This window comes from Chiloscyllium plagiosum, unplaced genomic scaffold (genome assembly GCF_037043375.1).
Source record: "Chiloscyllium plagiosum isolate Xiang-an unplaced genomic scaffold, Cpla_swu_hap1 HiC_scaffold_6, whole genome shotgun sequence".
NCBI lineage: Eukaryota > Metazoa > Chordata > Chondrichthyes > Orectolobiformes > Hemiscylliidae > Chiloscyllium > Chiloscyllium plagiosum.
The window spans coordinates 17,350,011-17,368,220 of NW_028270144.1; the positions used below are offsets into that span (position 1 = coordinate 17,350,011).

General features: G+C 41.3%; 1 protein-coding gene across 3 annotated transcripts in view; it reads right to left on the reverse strand.

Moving 5' to 3' along the window:
* Positions 1-10,222: 10,222 nt before the first annotated feature.
* Positions 10,223-18,210, reverse strand: part of LOC148149716 (uncharacterized) — a 34,368-nt gene continuing 26,380 nt past the window's right edge. For 2 of the 3 annotated variants that reach the window (XR_015757402.1, XM_087987918.1), the window contains one exon: positions 10,223-12,726. Coding sequence is in view for 2 of the 3 variants with exons in the window: in XM_087987918.1 (XP_087844044.1) it covers positions 12,530-12,726 (197 nt within the window). In the remaining variant the exon portion in view is untranslated. The remainder of the gene's footprint in view (positions 12,727-18,210) is intronic. The other variant, XM_087987919.1, reaches the window with a different exon arrangement.

Consider the following 18,210-nt stretch of genomic DNA (forward strand, 5'->3'; position numbering starts at 1 on the left):
ATGGGTCTTTCTAATCCCTCATCCTCCTCCTGCTGGAGCACCACACTCATACCCACATCACTGGCATCGATAGCCACCTTGAAAGGATTCGTGTAATCCGGTCTGGCTAATACTGGGGCAGTGGTTAACACAGTGTTAAGGCTGTCAAATGTCTTTTGACAGTCCACTGTCCACTGAAACTTCTTGTCCTTGTTTAACAATTCAGTGAATGGAGCAGCCACACTGCTAAAGTTTGGCAGAAACTTTTGGTAAAATCCATTCAATCCCAGGAATTGTAGCTCTGCTTCTTTCATCAATGGTGTGGAAAATTTCTCAATTACTTTCATTTTTGCATCTTGTGAGACTATTTGTCCATGTCCAATAACATGGCTCAGGAAGGTGACTTGGGCTTTGGCAAATTCACTTTTAGCTGCGTTCACCACAAAGTCAATCGAACAAATCCGATAAATCCTTCCATGGGTGACTAAAAATCACTAGGTCATCAATAGACACCACACAGTTGGGCAATCCGGCAATGATCTTATTAGTCAGTCTCTGAAATGTGGCTGGAGAGTTTTTCACACCAAATGGCATGGCTTTGAACAGACATAGTCCATTTGGTGTTACGAAAGCTGAAATTGCCTTTGCTCTCTCTGACAGAGGTACTGGCCAGTAGCCTCTAAGCAAGTCCAACTTAGAAATGTAAGTTGCTTGTCCCACTTTTTTGACACAGTTCTCCAACCGTGGAATTGGATATGCATTAGTCTTTGCAATGGCGTTGACTTTGTGATAACAGTTGGGTACCACCTGGCTTTGGCACCATGACTATGGTGTGCTCCAGTCACTGTAACTCACTTTGATTATGCCATCTTGGAACATGCGCTCTATCTCCTTCTGAACCTGTACTAACTTTAGAGGGTAATGCCTATAAGAAGAAAGTGAGGACTGCAGAAGCTGGAGATCAGAGCTGAAAATGTGTTGCTGGAAAAGCGCAGCAGGTCAGGCAGCATCCAAGGAGCAGAAGAATCGACGTTTCAGGCATGAGCCCTTGTTCCTGAAGAAGGGCTCATGCCCAAAATGTCGATTCTCCTGCTCCTTGGATGCTGCCTGACCTGCTGCGCTTTTCCAGCAACACATTTTCATCTATGCCTATAAGGATGTTGCTTCATTGAAACAACATCTCCTATCTCTACATCATGCACAATGAGATTAGTAATTCCCAGTTTATTTCCGCATATCTCCCCATGTGATAGTAATAACTCTTTCAGGTCATTTTGATTTTCTTGTCGAAGGTAACTCAATAATTTATCCCAATTTTTGACAACTTCCTCATTGTCCAATTTGATTTGAGGAATGTCCAATTCCGAATTCTCTAAACTTGGTTCTTCCTTAATCAGTAACACCTGTGAGATTTCTTCCTGTCTGGAATCCTTATCAAGTGGTTCACCTCACTCAATTTCCTCTCAATTTGATAAGGTTGACTAAACCTGGCTTTTAAAGGCTCACCTGTCATTGGAAGTAACACCAATACCTTATCCCCAATTGCAAAATTGTGAATTTGTGATTTCTTATCTGCTTGCTGTTTCATTGTATGCTGTGATATTTTTAAATGCTGTCTTGCCAACTCTCTGACTTTATTTAATTGTTCTCTATAATTTGACACATAGTTCAAATGGGTGGTCTTTGAATTCTAACTTATTAATTTCTCCTTAAACAATTTTAACAGTCCTTCACTTCATGCCCAAAAATTAATTCAAATGGACTGAATTTGGTTGATTCATTCAGTGCACTTCTGATCGCATAAAATATAAATGGAACTCCCTTATCTCAATCATCTGGATAATTCTGACCATAAGTCTCAACATGGTCGCTACATTCTACCTTTGGTGCTATCTCTCTAGTGCTCTCTGTGATTTTGGATGGTACACAGTAGATTTGAATTGCTTTATTCCCAAGTTATCTGTAACGTCCTTGAATAGTATGGATGTGAAGTTTTATCCTTGATCTAACTGGATCTCTATTGGTAGTCCATATCTAGTAAATAATTTAAGTAGTTCTTCTACAACCCTTTTAGCTATAATGTTGCATAATGGGATTGCCTCTAGAAATCTAGTCGACACATCCATTATTGTTAATAAATACTTAATCCCACTTCTTGCTTGAGGTAGGAGATCTATGCAATCAATCAAGACTCTTGTGAAAGGTTCCTCAAAAGCTGGTATAGGTATTAATGCTGCAGGTTTTATTACTGCCTGTGGTTGTCTGATTAGCTGACATGTATGACATGTCTGGCAAAATTCAACTATATCCTTGTGTAGTCCAGGCCAGTAAAAATGTCTTTGTATTTTAGCCGGTGCTTTCTTCACACCTAAATGACCTCCAAGTGGTGGCTGATGCGCCACTCGCAGCACCTCCTTTCTATACTCTACTAGCAAAAGAAATTGATGAAGCTCTGCCCATTTCTCATCTGCTTGAATATGTGGTGGTCTCCATTTCCTCATTAAGACATCATTTGTTAAGTAATAACACACAGGGATGCATTCACTCTCCTTCTCTGTAAATGCCTTTTGATATAACTGCTTTAAGTTCTCATCTTTCTGCTGTAATTCTGGAAGCCAAACCATGTTTTATGGACCAGCTCATAATCATCAGCCACTTCAGCAGAGCTGAAGATACTTGCATGTTTATCTATTTGTTCTTCCTCTGTTCCACTTATCTGATTGAAGAAAATTTCTGATAGAGCTATGTCAGCTTCCTTATCTGTGCCTTTTGATCTCTCCTGCTTCAACTTATGCCTCTGTGGTGTTGTGATCACAAAATCAGGGAAAATTCCTGGATAAACATCCTTCATTTCTTCAGTTGCCTGTGTCTCCACTGGCTTTTCAACTAGAGTAGGTAGCATGTCTACTGGCGAATCAGCTATATCATTTTCAAGGACAATTTGTATTCCTGGAGTTGAGAGCTTGTCCAGTAATCCTACCACAAATTCTCCACTCTTCTCTGGACTCTCTAGCCTCACTTTACATAATTGAGCACTTTTTGTCTCACTGTGAATTCCTGTTACCAGTACCTTTTCTGGCAATAGTCCCTCAGAAGTACATATCTCCTCATCCTTCAGCATTATAGACTGAGAGGATCCTGTGTCCCTTAATATTGTAACATCTTTACCTGCTACGCCTGGCCTATATGAATAAATATTACCCTTGTATGTATATTTTTTAAGCAGATCTGGCTCTTCCTCCTTAATCAACCTCTGATCATCTTGTACACTCTGAGGCAGTTGTCTAACTTCCCTTGTGCTTTTTGTTACTAGTCCAACAAAACTTCCAGGCTTGTCTGGTTTTCCTACATCTACCTTTCTCCTAGCCCACCAACACTGTGATTTAGTTGGCCCACTTTATTACAATGAAAACACTGGAGCTTTGTAACGTCTTTGTCCCCCTCAAGGATTTCGTTTTTACCCTGGGATAAGTTATCCTTATGATCCTCACTGAGATATACCTTTCCCTTTCTATGTGAGGATTTCTCCTTGCCCCAGTCTCTATCCCTCATGGACTGAAATTGATTCTGGAAGCCAAACCGTGTTTTATGGACCAGCTCATAATCATCAGCCACTTCAGCTGCTAACCTTGTTATTTAACTCTCTGCACTTCCACATGAGTTGACACTACTTCCTCACTAAGGTCACCTTCCAGCCTTTATCTCCAGCCTTTTAAGCTGACTTTCCTTTTTAAGTGTCAGTTTTTGAAGTTCAAAAGCTCTCTCTTTTACTTTCTCTGCTCTCTCTTTTTCCCACTCTTCTGCTGCTCTCGCTTTTTCCCTCTCTTCTGCTTTTAAGCGTAACTCAAACTGTTTCATTTCTACTGCTCTTTCCTTATCTCTCGTCTCTAACTCAAGCTGCTTCATTTGCAATTGAATTCTTGCCATCTCTACAGATTCTGATGGTGTTTCCAGCAAGTTTAAATGCTGAGCTACTGCTGTAATTATCTCCCCTTTCCTCACAGAAGCAGACAGTTCCAATTGCAGCTTCTCTGCTAATTCCTGCAGCTTGGTCTTATTTACCTTTTGCAAAATTTCCAAAGTCACCGCATCCACTTCCAGAAAATGTTTGGTGACTGAAAGAGCCATTACTATCCCAAGCTTTGTCTACTCAACCAAACCAACACCTGAAATAAAGACACGAGCACCTACCCCTCACTGTTTAAAATCCCACAATCTGTTATGGACTAGGACAGACCACTCAAAACATTTTTAAGCAGGCAGCCCAGATCATATCTTAGCAATTTGTTTTGGCAAGTGTACAGTGAAAATTACCTGGATTAAGTTAGCTGGGTTGACTACCAGATTTAAAACAAACAAAAGATTTGTTCACAAAATTACACAATGAAACATGAAGAACAGAATAAAGAACCCCTACAGAACTCAGTCTATCCAAACTAGACTTAAGTATGCTGTTTGAATATACACAACAGTTCCAATAAGCAAATCCCTTTTAAAACACAGTACAAAAAAGGGTCAGATGCTTCAGGTTGAAGTTAGAAGGGCAGAAGAGAGAGAGTTTCCATACAGCTCACTGTTGAACTCCCAACCAGTTCTGGACTGAATTAAACTGCTCCGCTCAGCTAGAGAGCTGACCATTCTCCTTTCATTATACAGGTCACTTCTAAAACATGACCACTTCGGCCTGAAGTCTCAGCTGTTTACATATAAACAAAAGGCCTCTCAAAATCCTTTTCACCTCTTTACCAAACCAGTCTGATCACAGCCCGGCCTGGTTTATTGCCCCTCTGAATAAAATCAAGGACAGAACCTCCTTAAGCCAAGGAACAGCTTTTAGTTAAAAAAGAAGGACTGGCTTTGTGACATATTGGAATTTTGTTAAAATCCCTCTGGAAATGCAAGTGCAGTACATTAATGGGCTCTCCTTTAATCACAGCATATGTTACTCCTTCAAAGAAACCTGATAAATAGGTGAAGCAAGACAGGCCACTATAAATGCCGAAGGAAACACCACAGAAGCGCTTCACAGGAGGCTCCCAAGCACTGAGGATGTCACCTCGGCACGGCCGAAACGTTTGCAACAAAAATTTCCAGCTCGGCGAACAGAACCACAACAAGACTTCCCTTTCCCAGAATCATACTGCCTCTTTCTGATTGTCTTGGATTTCTCCAAGCGTACAGTTACAATCTACTCAAACATCTTCCCCATTACAGACACCAAGCCAACCGAACTACAGTTTCGTGCTTTCTGCATTCCTTCAACAGAAAGTTACATTTGCTACCTTCCACTCTGATGAAATGTCACTTTAAACATGGGTGCCTTATTGAGGTCTTTATTCCTTTGAATGAATAATATATGCTGTGAATAAAGGAGGGAATGCTTTGTTCACTTGTCAATTTGTCAGGAAATGAGTTGTGTAAAAGCTTTATTGGTCCACACCTTGGAATATTCATGAACAGTCTAAAGCATCACACCTTAGGCAGGGCATATTGGCCTTGGAAGGATTGATAAATGGATCCCACAGTTTAAATGATATGGGGAGATTACACAAATTGAGATTGTATCCCCAGGAATTTAGAAGGCTTTCAATACATAAATGCGAACTGATAGAAAGAAACAATTTCTACATGGCAGTTTAGTGTAGTGTCTGTTCAGGTTAATGCAGTAACTTTGCAGATGACACCAAATTGGAGGACAACAAAGAAGGTGACCTCAGAGTACAATGGGATCTTGGTCAGATGGGTCAATCCGATGGGCTGAGGAGTGGCAGATGGAGTTTAATTTAGACTAATGTGAGGTGCTGAATTTTGGAAGAGCAAATCAGAGCAGGACTTATACACTTAATGGTAAGGTCCTGAGGAGTGTTGCTAAACAAAGAGACCTTGGAGTGCAGGTTCATAGCTCCTTGAAAGTGGACTGACGGGTATATAGGATAGTGAAGAAGGCATTTGGTATGTTTTCCTTTATTGGTCAGAGCATTGAGTATAGGAGTTAGGAGGTCATGTTGCAGCTGTACAGGACATTGGTTAGGCCACTGTTGGAATATTGCGTGCAATTCTGGTCTCCTTCCTATCAGAAAGATGTTGTGAAACTTGAAAGGGTTCAGAAAAAATTTACAAGGATGTTGCCAGTGTTGGAGGATTTGAGCTATAGCGAGAGGCTGAATAGACTGGGGCTGTTTTCCCTGGAGAGGCTGAGGGGTGACCTTATGGAGGTTTATAAAAATCATGAGGGGGCAACTTTTTCACGCAGTGGGTGGTGTGTATATGGAATGAGCTGCCAGAAGAAGTGGTGGAGGCTGGTACAATTACAACGTTTAAAAGGCATCTGGAGGGTTTATGAATAGAAAGGGTTTGGAGGGATATGGGCCAAGTGCTGCCAAATGCGACTAGATTAGGTTGGAATATCTGGTCGGCATGGATGAGTTGGACCAAAGGGTCTGTTTCTGTGCTGTACATCTCTATGACTCTATGACTCTATGACTCTAATCTCTACAGTCACCTGTGCATGTATAACCAATGTCCATGATGTTGTGTTTGCCTCAATCTGGCCCCTGCTGTGAACTTATGGTGGATTTGGTTCTCCAAGTCAGACTGAAGTGAAACGATTTGGTGTTGGTTTCAATGCAGTGCTCTATGTGCCTACAGGCTTGCAATAGTGCTGTTTTTTTCCATCACAGCTGCCCCATCTCAATGCACCTGACTCTGATAGATCCCTATTGCTGCTAATGATCATCTTCCTCCACTTTCTGGGTCTCACTTTAAATTATTTTAATGGTCACTGCCATTGCAGCTCGTGAGCACACTGGTGCGTGTGTGTGCTTGATGCTCATTGGCCATAAATGCAGGCAATCCAAAAATTAGAGTCTTTGTTGCAAATGGCAAATCATACTGAATCAATTCTAAATTTAAATGTGTTTGGTAGATGCCTGTTGGCCAATATTAGTGGCAACAGGGCGAAGATAGCTATCTGGGATTGAGCATCAATCAGCCATAATCTTATTGAATGTATACATACTCAAGAGGTTGAATATTCCCTGTCCCACTCCAGTTAATAGTTTTGAGTTTCCTGCTTTTAAGATGATTTTAGGTAGAAAGGATCCACAGTTCATCATTTTTAAAAAATTGTAACTTTTTTCATTGAGATATGTGACATACAGAAAGAAATGACAGATTACAGGAAAGAGCTGGATTAATTTTTATAACTGAGAGTTGGCTATGAACATCAAACTAGACCAGAACTGGATTTCAGCTGATACACCTTGTCAAATACCTACTCAAGGGCAAACAGAAACAGGGCAATACATGCTGGCCCAGCTGGTAACACCCATATCCCATGAATGTTTAAAAATTAATTTTACTCAGCAGGTCTAGCAACAGCTGTGGAGATCAAAACAGCGTTCGTGGGCTGAACCTAACGTCTTTTTGGTTGTGTCCATTTCATTGAGCTTCATGGATAGTTTCTCTCCACATGGCTGAACAAGTTTTCCTACACCACCATCTCCTTATCAATGATCTACAGACAAATTCTGTCTGACCTGCTAAGCACTTGCAAAGTTTCTATTTCTACCTCAGATTACCAGCATTTGAAGCTTTTAGCATGTGTTTTCAATGTTTTAAATAACAATTTAATAGATATTTTTGATATTTCTGCAAAACTAAATTACATAGATTTATGTTTTCCTTTGTGCACAATTTAAAAGCGACTGCAGAAGAGTAAACTTCCATCAGTTGTAAACTCTGTCAATCTCTAGTGACAGGTTCAAAGCTTTTCATCAAGTTTCTGCTAAGTGACGCTGCCACTTTATTACTGGAAGTGACCTGTCATGAAACAAATATCAGAGTATTACAGATCCCAATCCCCAAAAAAATCATTAAACAAACACAAATCTGTGACAAAGCTGCAGACACAAGTGAAAATCATGCAAGACCCACTCTAGAAACTAGCAGAACATGCAGCCTGACGTGTGATGCAGTACTCAGGGAACACTGCAATCAGATGGATCTTTGTTCAGCTGAGACATTAAAGCGAGATCTCATCTACCTGCTGGGTCATGTTAAAACAAAATCTTGTGTTATTCGGAAGAAGTGTCGGGAAGCTATCTCTCCCTTTACCTTGGCGAATATTTATCCCTCAATCAAAAACACAGATGATTTGGTTGTTTTGTCACAATTTGGATTAGAATTAGCAATCTGATTCCTGTGAACAGACTAATAAGGGTTAGTTAGGCTGAATAGATTATGGTGAATGCAGTTGACAGTGCCCTATGCATCATCAGTTGTCCCTCAATTTGATGACGTGTGTACTCAAGATGATGGTTTTCTGCATTGGGACTCCATGTGACTGAACAGGCTGATTATTAATCTGCAGATTTTGGGACATGTAGGACAGGATGTGTGTTGTGGTTGTAAGGTCCCCAGAGCAGGATTTACTTCCTTTCCCTCTTTGCTGCTACATCACCTCATCATTAAGGCTTTTAGATTCAAAGCAAGATGCAGCTAGATAGACAAGCTGATACCATTTTGAACAATTGGTAGCTGGAGTGATTGTACCAAGGTTACCTAGATGGACCTCATAGAAGATGAGTTCATTGATTGGGGCTGTGAATCAGGGAGCCCTGGCTGACAGATATAAACAGGAGTATTACAGGGTTCTGGGAGCTGGCTCTGAGGAAGCCAGACCAGTGTCAAGGACTCTTCAAATGTAAATAAAGGGTGACTCGGTAAAGGGATACCTACCTCTGTGGAGTTATTTAGGTAGCAAACTCTTCCCTGTCAGTAATGCCATTACTTCTGCTCTTCAAGGAGAGCTTCAGAGTGTCTTTGCAGTGATTTATTTGTCCTCATGGATCATTGATTATTTCATAGTTGAGAGAACATGTCCAGGGGAGATGCTTTACAGCTATTTGGGCAGTATCCAGTCATTGGTTTTACAAGAGTTTTGGCTGAATGCTGGAGACTTGGCTTCATTCAATCCACAGAATGTGGTGGAGGCATCCAGCACTTTTATGTCTTGTTAATACAGATTAACTGAAGTCAGGGGACAACAACTGACATGTACATTAGCAGTTTAGAATGGGATTGTGAGGTTGGATAACTTAGTTGCTTTATGTTTTATTTAAGTACCAATTTCATGGAATCTTGCCTCCTCGTTTGCCCCAAACTTATAGAATGGTGTCCCTCTAGCTAAATCCAACCGAATCTCTCTCCCTCTGTCTCTTTAGCATTTTGTAAGCTGTGACTAATAACCTTCCTATCTCTTTGTGTAACTATGATTTACAATTGGCTATTTCATTAGGAGATGTTTCGTTATCTTTGTCTCTACATAGAAAAATAGAAATTGGGAGCAAGAATAGACCATTTGGTCCTTCAAGCCTGCTCCCCCATGCAATATGCTCATGGCTGATACTGTGTCACAATGCCATATTTCTGCTCTCTCCCTATCCTGCCTTGATGCCTTTAGAATCTAAACATTTATCCATCTCTTTCATTAATATATTCAGTAACACCCTCCACAGCCTTCTGCCATAGCAAATTCCACAGGTTCACAACCTTTAGAGTGGAGAGATGTTCCCTGAGATCAATCCAAAATGGTATCCCCAGTATCCTGCATTCACTCCTGGACTCCTATTCAGCTCCAGTGAATTTGATGTCTGTATATTTGTACTTATAACTAAGAAAGGAAAAAAATTGCATTTATATCATTTGATTCATAACCTCAAGACATCAATGCAACAACATCAGATAAAATCCTTCATGTTTCTGCATTGGAGGGCATAGGTTTATGGTGAGAGGAGAATAACTGAAAAGGAATCTAAGGACCAACCTTTTCACGCAGATGGTGTTGCATGTATGGAATGAGCTGTCAGAAGAAGTGATGGATGCTGGTACACTTACAACATTTAAAAGGCATCTGGATGGGCATATGAATACAAAGTGTTTTGAGGGATACGGGCCAAGTGCTGGCAAATGGGACTGGATTAAGGTAGCGAATCTGGTCAGCATGGACAAGTTGGACTGAAAGGTCTGTTTCTGTGTTGTACATCTCTATAACTCTATGACTGGATCCGAAATGTTAACTCTGCTTTCTTTCCACAGATGGTGCCACAATCCAGCTGAATTTCTCCATCAATTTCTGCTTTTGTTTCAGATTTTCAGCATCTGAGGTTCTTTGTTTTATTTTATTACAATAACTGATCGACTTTTAAAGTCTAGTCTCTGTTAGAACTTGGGAAACATGACAGCCATTTTTTTTAACAACAGAATTCTGCATAACAGCAACCTAATGAGGACCAAATAATTGCTTTTATTTTGATATTGGCTGAGTTAATAACATTAAACAACCAAAAAATATTGACCACGGCAGCAGGGACAACCCAATTGTTCTTTTAGGTGGATGACAGTTTACAATGGCAACAAGTAAATCAGATATTAACAAGTTGTGTGATTATTCATTGCAAATATAGTTTTAATATCTCCTCCAAAGCTATGAAATTGACCACCTAGAAAGTCAAAGGCCATGGGCAATTTGGAACACCGATATCTGCAAGTTCCATTTTGGTTCATTCCACTTTGGAAATCCCAAGTCATTGAAAACCTCAGAACTCTTATCCCAACAGCACTCGCAGTGTTCCTGCAACACAATCACGTCAGTCATTTAAAAAGGCAGCTCACCACCATCTTCTCAAAGTCAATTTGGAATGGCCTAAAAACACTGGCCTAGCCAGTGACACACACATCCTGATATTGCGTACATTAAATAGACATCATTGGGTGAACTGATACAGCAAAAGCATAGCCATGATTGAGATATTGTGAAGAAAATCTTCCACTTAAATGTTGAAAAATTGAATGCAGTGACCCATTGCAGAAGGAGCATTAAACATCCAGAGTTTACCACAGAAACCTTGAAGCATTTATCCCAATGTTTTTGGCACATCTATCTCATCTTGAAGTTTTCCTGTAATATTTGGCAAAGTGAAGAATTAATTCTGCTGATACTTGGGAATCAAATGTGAAAAGATCATCCAGACAGGCACACCTTGAGGTGAATTAAGGGCTTGTATTCTCTCAGGTATTAGGGATTGGAGGATGATCAGATGGAAGTGTTTAGGATGGTTGAAGGGGTTGAAAGGGTTGAAAGGTTAGGTAGAGAGAAACTATTTCCTCGAGGTGTGGGATAGCCCAGAACAAGAGGGAGAACTCTCAGCCTAAAGCCAGGCAGCTTGGGTGATGTGAGGGAAATTGATAACTTAGTGGCATCATCAGGAGTCTATTAATCCAGAGGTCGGGGTAATGTGCTCCCAGGACATGGGTTCACACCCAACCTGGCCAGATGGTGGAATTTGATCTCAGTAAGAATCTGGATTTAAAAGTCTAAGAATGACCATGAAACTATTGTTATGTGGGGAAAACCCATCTGGTTCAATAAAGACCTTGAGGGGTGGAAACTGTTGTCCTTACCTGGTCTGGCCCACATGCAAAGTGGGTGACTCTTAACTGCCCTCTGGGTAATTCGGGATGGGCAATAAATGCTAACTAGCCAGTGATATCCTCACAATACAGAAAGAGAGGCACTTCTTCGTATGAATGTGCCTGAAAATCTGGAACTCCCTTCCTGAGAAAATTGCTAAAGCTAGGAGTCAATAGAAAATTTCAAAATAGAGAATGATAGATTCCTTCCCTCTGAGTAAACTCAACTAAGAGGAAACAACTCACTATCTATTTTGGATTGATATTATATGTATTTTGAACCAAACGCTGTTGTGTTTTCTAAATCTAGCAAAGTTTAGAAACATTGTAATGAAAGGAATCCTTTTGGATCATTAGGGCTGATGAATATTCCTCTATAGGTATTGATGTTCTGGGAACGATTGTGACTGTGCAAAGTACTAACAACACAGGAGCTGGTCATTCAGCTCAACTTGTCCATTGTGTTTATGCTCTACATGAACTTCCTCCTCTTCATCTTATGTGACCTCATCAAAACATTGTTCTCTTCCTTTTTCCTCCATCCAGCTTCCCCTTAATGGTATCTACTCTACTCACCATGACCACTCTCAGTGATATTGTGTTCCAAATTCTTATTACTTTCTGGCTAAAGAAGTTTGGTTTGAATTCCCGATCAGACGTATTAGCATCTGACCTTTATTTATGGTTCCCAGTGTTGGCCTCCTTCACAAATAGAAACACCTTCATTATGTTCACCCTACTGAATTCCTTCCTTGTTTGAAGATCTTTGTTAGGTTGCCTGTCTGTTTGTCCTTTGTTACAGTCAAGAGCTCCAACCTGGAAAGTCTTTCTTAGCGCAAGGACAGAAAGTAGAATCTTGTTCATACATCTCTCTGGTTGAATATACAATTATAGGTGATGCATCTGAATTTCCAACATTGTCAGAATACCTACAATCAAGGTGACGAGGTGCCCATGTGCTGTTATTGTAATGGTGCCAGTTGTATGGCCTGGCACTCATACTGTCCACTATCTGGTTGATGTCACTTTAAAAACCGAAGCATGCCATTCATTGCAAAGCTCCCACCTTCATATTGTTTCAATTCTGTGAAGTCAACTTCTTATTTGCTGGTAGGTACAAAATAGAATATTTAGCTTCACAACCCAATCTCTTACACGAATGAACCTGAGGCCTTTCATTCCTCAAAGTGTTGTATTTCACAGTGCAATTCAGTGTCCACCTGTCTCCTTCACAGACCTCAATGCAAGCTGATCCATACAGTGGTTCATGACACGCTGCAAAAAATAGGAAAGAAAGGTTAAGTGTTTTAGTACAACTCAACACTGACAAGAACATGCTCCCAACTTGGATTCATACTGGATGGCAGCACAGCACAGTATTAAGGCCTTTGGGTGGTAGGTTTTACACGAATTGACTCCTCAATACAAAAGCTCTGAGGAAGGGTCACTTGACCTGAAATGTTAACTCTGATTTCCCTCCACAGATGCTGCCAGACCTGCTGAGCTTTTCCATCAATTTCTATTTTTGTTTCTGATTTACAGCATCCGCAGTTCTTTTGGTTTTTACTTAAGAGCATTACGTCATTGGTTCTGTCATAATATTCAACTATAATATTCTCAGCCATTAAACTATGGGACAGAGCACAACTGTCCGACAGTTATTTAGTACAAACATCACTTCTGTGAGCTTGAAATTTATGAACAACAACCAGATGTATCAGAATAATCACTGACAGCAAGCGAGAAACAGAATAAAATGTAAAGGAAAAGTTATGGATGGATCAAAATGATAAGAGATGGATTCCACCTCATCATTAAATGTTAGATTAGGCTGCCTCTATGTTGTTTCAGTTTCCTTTCTATATCTTTACGTAACTGACTCTACTCTTGAGCAACTTCATCATTTATATAAATGATTTGGATGTGAGCGTAAGAAGTATAGTTAGTAAGTTTGCAGATGACACCAAAACTGAAGGTATAGTGGACAGTGAATAAGGTTACCTCAGATTACAACGGGATCTTGATCAGATGGGCTAATGGGCTGAGAAGTGGCAGATGGAGCTTAATTTAGATATATGTGAGGTGCTGCATTTTGGGAAAGCAAATCTTAGCAGTACTTATACACTTAATGGTAAGGTCCTAGGGAGTGTTGCTGAACAAAGAGACCTTGGAGTTCAAGTTCATAGCTCTTTGAAAGTGGAGTCGCAGGTAGATAGGATAGTGAAGAAGGTGTTTGGTATGCTTTCCTTTATTGGTCAGAGTACAGGATTTGGGAGGTCATGTTATGCCTGTACAAGATATTGGTTAGGCCACTGTTGGAATATTGCATGCAATTCTGGTCTCCTTCCTATTGGAAAATTGTTGTGAAACTTGAAAGTGTTCAGAAAAGACTTACAAGGATGTTGCCAGGGTTGGAGGCTTTGAGCTACAGGGAGAGGTTGAATAGGTTGGGGCTGTTTTCCCTGGAGCGTCAGAGACTGAGGGGTGACCTTATCGAGGTTTATAAAATTATGAGGGGTATGGATAGGATAAATAGACAAAATCTTTTCCCTGAGATGGGGGAGTCCAGATCTAGAGGGCATAGGTTTAGGGTGAGAGGGGAAAGATATAAAAGAGACCTAAGGTTCAACCTTTTCACGCAGAGGGTTGTGCGTGTATGAAATGAGCTGCCAGAGGAAGTGGTGGAGGCTGGTATAATTGCAACATTTGAAAGGCATTTTGATGGGTATATGAATAGGAAGAGTTTGGAAGGATATGGGCCAGGTGCTGGCAGGTGGGACTAGATTGGGTTGGGATATCTATGCTGTCCATCTCTATGACTCTATAACTGTGAATAAATACAATTACATGTTGCATACAGGAATGTGTTGCTGACTGTCCAGGATTGTCCTGGAGTCTCCAGAAATTATGAATTAATCTTATTCAAGCGATTTGGAGGAAAAATAATAGGTACATTAAAAAGATTTTTTAAATTCCATTGACTTTCTGTATTAAACATATGGAAATGGTTGCCAAAAAGATGGCAAAAGCAGATTCAATATTAACTTTCAGAAAAAAAGTGGATAAGAATTTGAAACAGGAAAGATGTACAGGTCTTGAGAAAGAGAAGGAAATGAGACTAATTGGATGGTTTTTGCAAAAAGCCAGCACAGATACAATGGGCAAATGGCCTCCTTCAGTGTGGAAACATCTATGGACTAAATATTGCGATAGCATCACTTCCAGCTGCTGTAGATTGTGAAAAGCATTTATCAAAGACAACTGTGTTGGTCATCTTCTTAAAAGAAGTGTTTTGAGGATGGCAGTGATCGTGGTCAGGTGGTATTTCCATCTCTGGGTCTAAATCCCATTCTAGGGACTTGAGAACAAAATCTGGTCACTTCAGTTTTCTGAGGATTGTAGGGCTGAAGGAGGATACTGAAATAGGGAGGGTGAGGATTTTAAATCTAATGCCTTGGCAGACCTGGAGAGACAGCTGCTGTGGACAGGTTAGGCCAAATGGCCAATTTGGATAGCCAAATGTAACTATTTTATGATTCTGTGGGAGCAGCAAGCACAGAAGGTGATAGGGTTCTCGGGATTTGGTGAGTCAGGAAACGGACAGTATAGGTGATAGGAAAAATGTTGATAAAGCGTTTCTATGGCTGTGAACTGATCTTGAGGTTGAAAGAACGGTGATAAATGACTCAAACTTTGGTCTTTGAGTTTATGAAATGATTATAATGACTCTATGATAAGATTATTCAGTCAGATATTGAGTTCACTCTGATAGACAAAACCACATGAAGTGCAAATTATAACTGGATTTCTAAATGATTCAATTATAATTTTATCCAAATCAAGTGCATAAAATATTGTGAAAAGTAAAATTTTCTGCCATTCATTGTCACTGATCTAAGTAAATCCACTGATTGCGTAAAAGTTAAAAACTGGATCAAAATAAGACAGTCACTCTGGGTGGAATTTTATCGGGGCTTGGACAATTTGTTGAAGAATTTGGCTGAATCATGCAAGACACCCAATAAGAATCATGCAAGACCATGGTCACTGGGAACAACTTGCTGCATCTTTCAGGATGTTGAGATGACATTTTGCATGGCAGTATCGAGTTACCTATTAAGGGGGATTATTGCTTGTCAAAGACCTTGTTAACAGTAGTTCTCATTAGCATGCAGTTTCCTATCCTTCTACCTGCCGTGAGCAACTGGGATGCCAAGAATTCTGAGCACAGATGACAGAGGCACTACTTAGCATCTTCAGCTTGTGACTCCCTCCAAAGAATCTCCCTCTTGGAACACGATCTCAGGACACACTCTATGGGCACTGGCCACACACACACACACACACACCTCACATTCACAGGCATTGAAATCCGACAAGAGTCAGCCTTTAAGAACCCCCACAACAGATCTCCAACCCACTTACTGGATGCTTCAACATGTCAAGGCTTCACCTCTGGGCACAATGGTAACTATCTTTGAAATATTGCAGCAAAATCACTTTGTGCTCAAGGTCACACACCCAGCTCAAAGACTACATTCCTGACAAAGGGTTTATGCCTGAAAAGTTGATTCTCCTGCTCCTCAGATGCTGCCTGACCTGCTGTGCTTTTCCAGTGCCACACCTTTTGACTCTGATCTCCAGCATGTACAGTTCTCACTTTCTCCCAGCTCAAAGACTGGACCAGGTTGTACCTCGAGGCTGTCCACACTCAGGCCAACCTAGATGCTCATACTGTCCCTGTCTTATCCTGCCTTTCTGCATCTTGCCCCCTCAGCTGGCGATAGCAGCATCATAGTACCACAGTATTGCTTCACGGTTAAGTGCTGACACAAAGCCAGGAAACTCGTCATGGCTGTCAGCAGTCCTCAGTCAAGGGAGACAGTTCAGGGGATCGGAGCACAATTTGTCAAGGCAGACTGCAAAGTCAGTCTAGGGTCTTGGTCACCATTGGTCAGCGATTCAGAGCAGTCAGACTCGGGGATGAAGAGCTGAATGCCAGGCAGCCTAGCACCCAGCCTGGCTCTTTCTACTCTATTGGAGGCTGCTTTCCTCCTGGAATGAGAGTGTGCCAGGTATTCCGGGAGGTGAACGTGGGTGGCGTAGCTGTTACTGTTGGTGCAGGTACGGAGGTGCCCCAAGAAAGTGAGTAGGCAGCACAGGAGCAATACAGGATTACTGCTGTTGGGAATGGGGATGGGTGACAGTAAGTGAGGAAAAATGTAGCAGGCGATAGTGAGAGTGATAGAACATGAGCCTTAGTGAGAGGTGGATACAGAAGCAGAGATAGAGTGAGTGGAGAAAGTCATAGGCTCTTTTACTTCTGAGGCATGATTTTGTGTTCACTTCCAGGTCCCTGCCTACCATCAGACACCAGTTTCCCCTGCAGAGATCTGATGAAGGGTCATTTGGACTCGAAGCATTAGCTTGCTTTCTCTCCACGGATGCTGAGTTGAAAAGTGTGACACTGGAAAAGCACAGCCAGTCAGGCAGCATCCGAGGAGCAGAAGAATCAACGTTTCTGGCGTAAGCCCTTCATCAGGTCATTGCTGATGAAGAGCTTATGCTCGAAATGTCAACTCTCCAGCTCCTTGGATGCTGTCTGACCTGCTGTGCTTTTCCAGGGACACACTTTTCCACTCTGATCTCCAGCATCTGCAGTCCTCACTTTCTCCATGGACGCTGCCTGACCTGCTGTGATCTCCAGCACTTTTTGTTTTCAGTTCAGATTCCAGATGACACAGTAATTTGCTCGTACCAGTTTTCCTTCCTCTTCCGTATCTCAAGCAAAGGTCAGGAACTGTGCAGGGCAGCTCTGGGCTGACAGCATGTTTGCCTGGGTGCACAATGGCCTTTTACAGATAGTGCCAAAACTAGGGAAACCAGTCAATTCCAGGCTCTCAGGAAGTGACGATTTCTCCAGGTACAGCCAGTGGTGGAATGGGACCAGAATTGGACAAGAGGCTGTGGGATAAATAGGTAACGAGTCATGTTTGTAAGGATACAGTGAGAAAATTCACTAGACCTCACAGAGATAAACCCTCTGTGAAAGTCACCCAAGCTGACACTTAGCTAGTAAATGTTAGATTTCTGCCTGCGTTATCATGGTGGTGGGTCTTGGAAGATGTTGGTCCCAGGAAAAGGTTTGGATTGACTGCTTATTTAACATTCTGCAAACTATTTGCATCGTTCGGTTTTGAATGAAGTTATGCACAGAATGATCTCTCTCCAGAGTCTACTTTAGTGGGACCAAACACTCCTGACATAAGCTGACGACATACTTAATTGAGTAGTAACCCTTGCTCAACAGTCACTTATGAATCCAGTAAGAGATTCAGGAGAAATTTATTCGATCTGGAGAATGTGGAAACATTTAAGAGGAAGCTGGATGCACTCATGAGGGAGAAAGGACTGTAAGGATATACTGATAGGATGAGATGGGGCAATGGATGCAGGAAAGTTGTGGATTGTAAACAATAACACAGATCACTTGAGCTGAGTGGCTTTTTTCTGTGCTCCAAATTCTATGAATTGCTCCTGACACCCAGGGATTACACAAGTGGGAATGATAATTTGGTATTTAGAAGACCAGCCTGCATTTTTACAGCACCGTTAATGCTCAAAGACATCATAAGGTGTTTCCTGAGAATGATTGCCAAACAAAATGGGACATTGGAATCAATAACCAAAAGCTAGAGTCAGAAAGGTGAGAGTAAGGAGGATGGGAGAGGGGAGAAGAGGGAAGAGGAGATGAGAGGA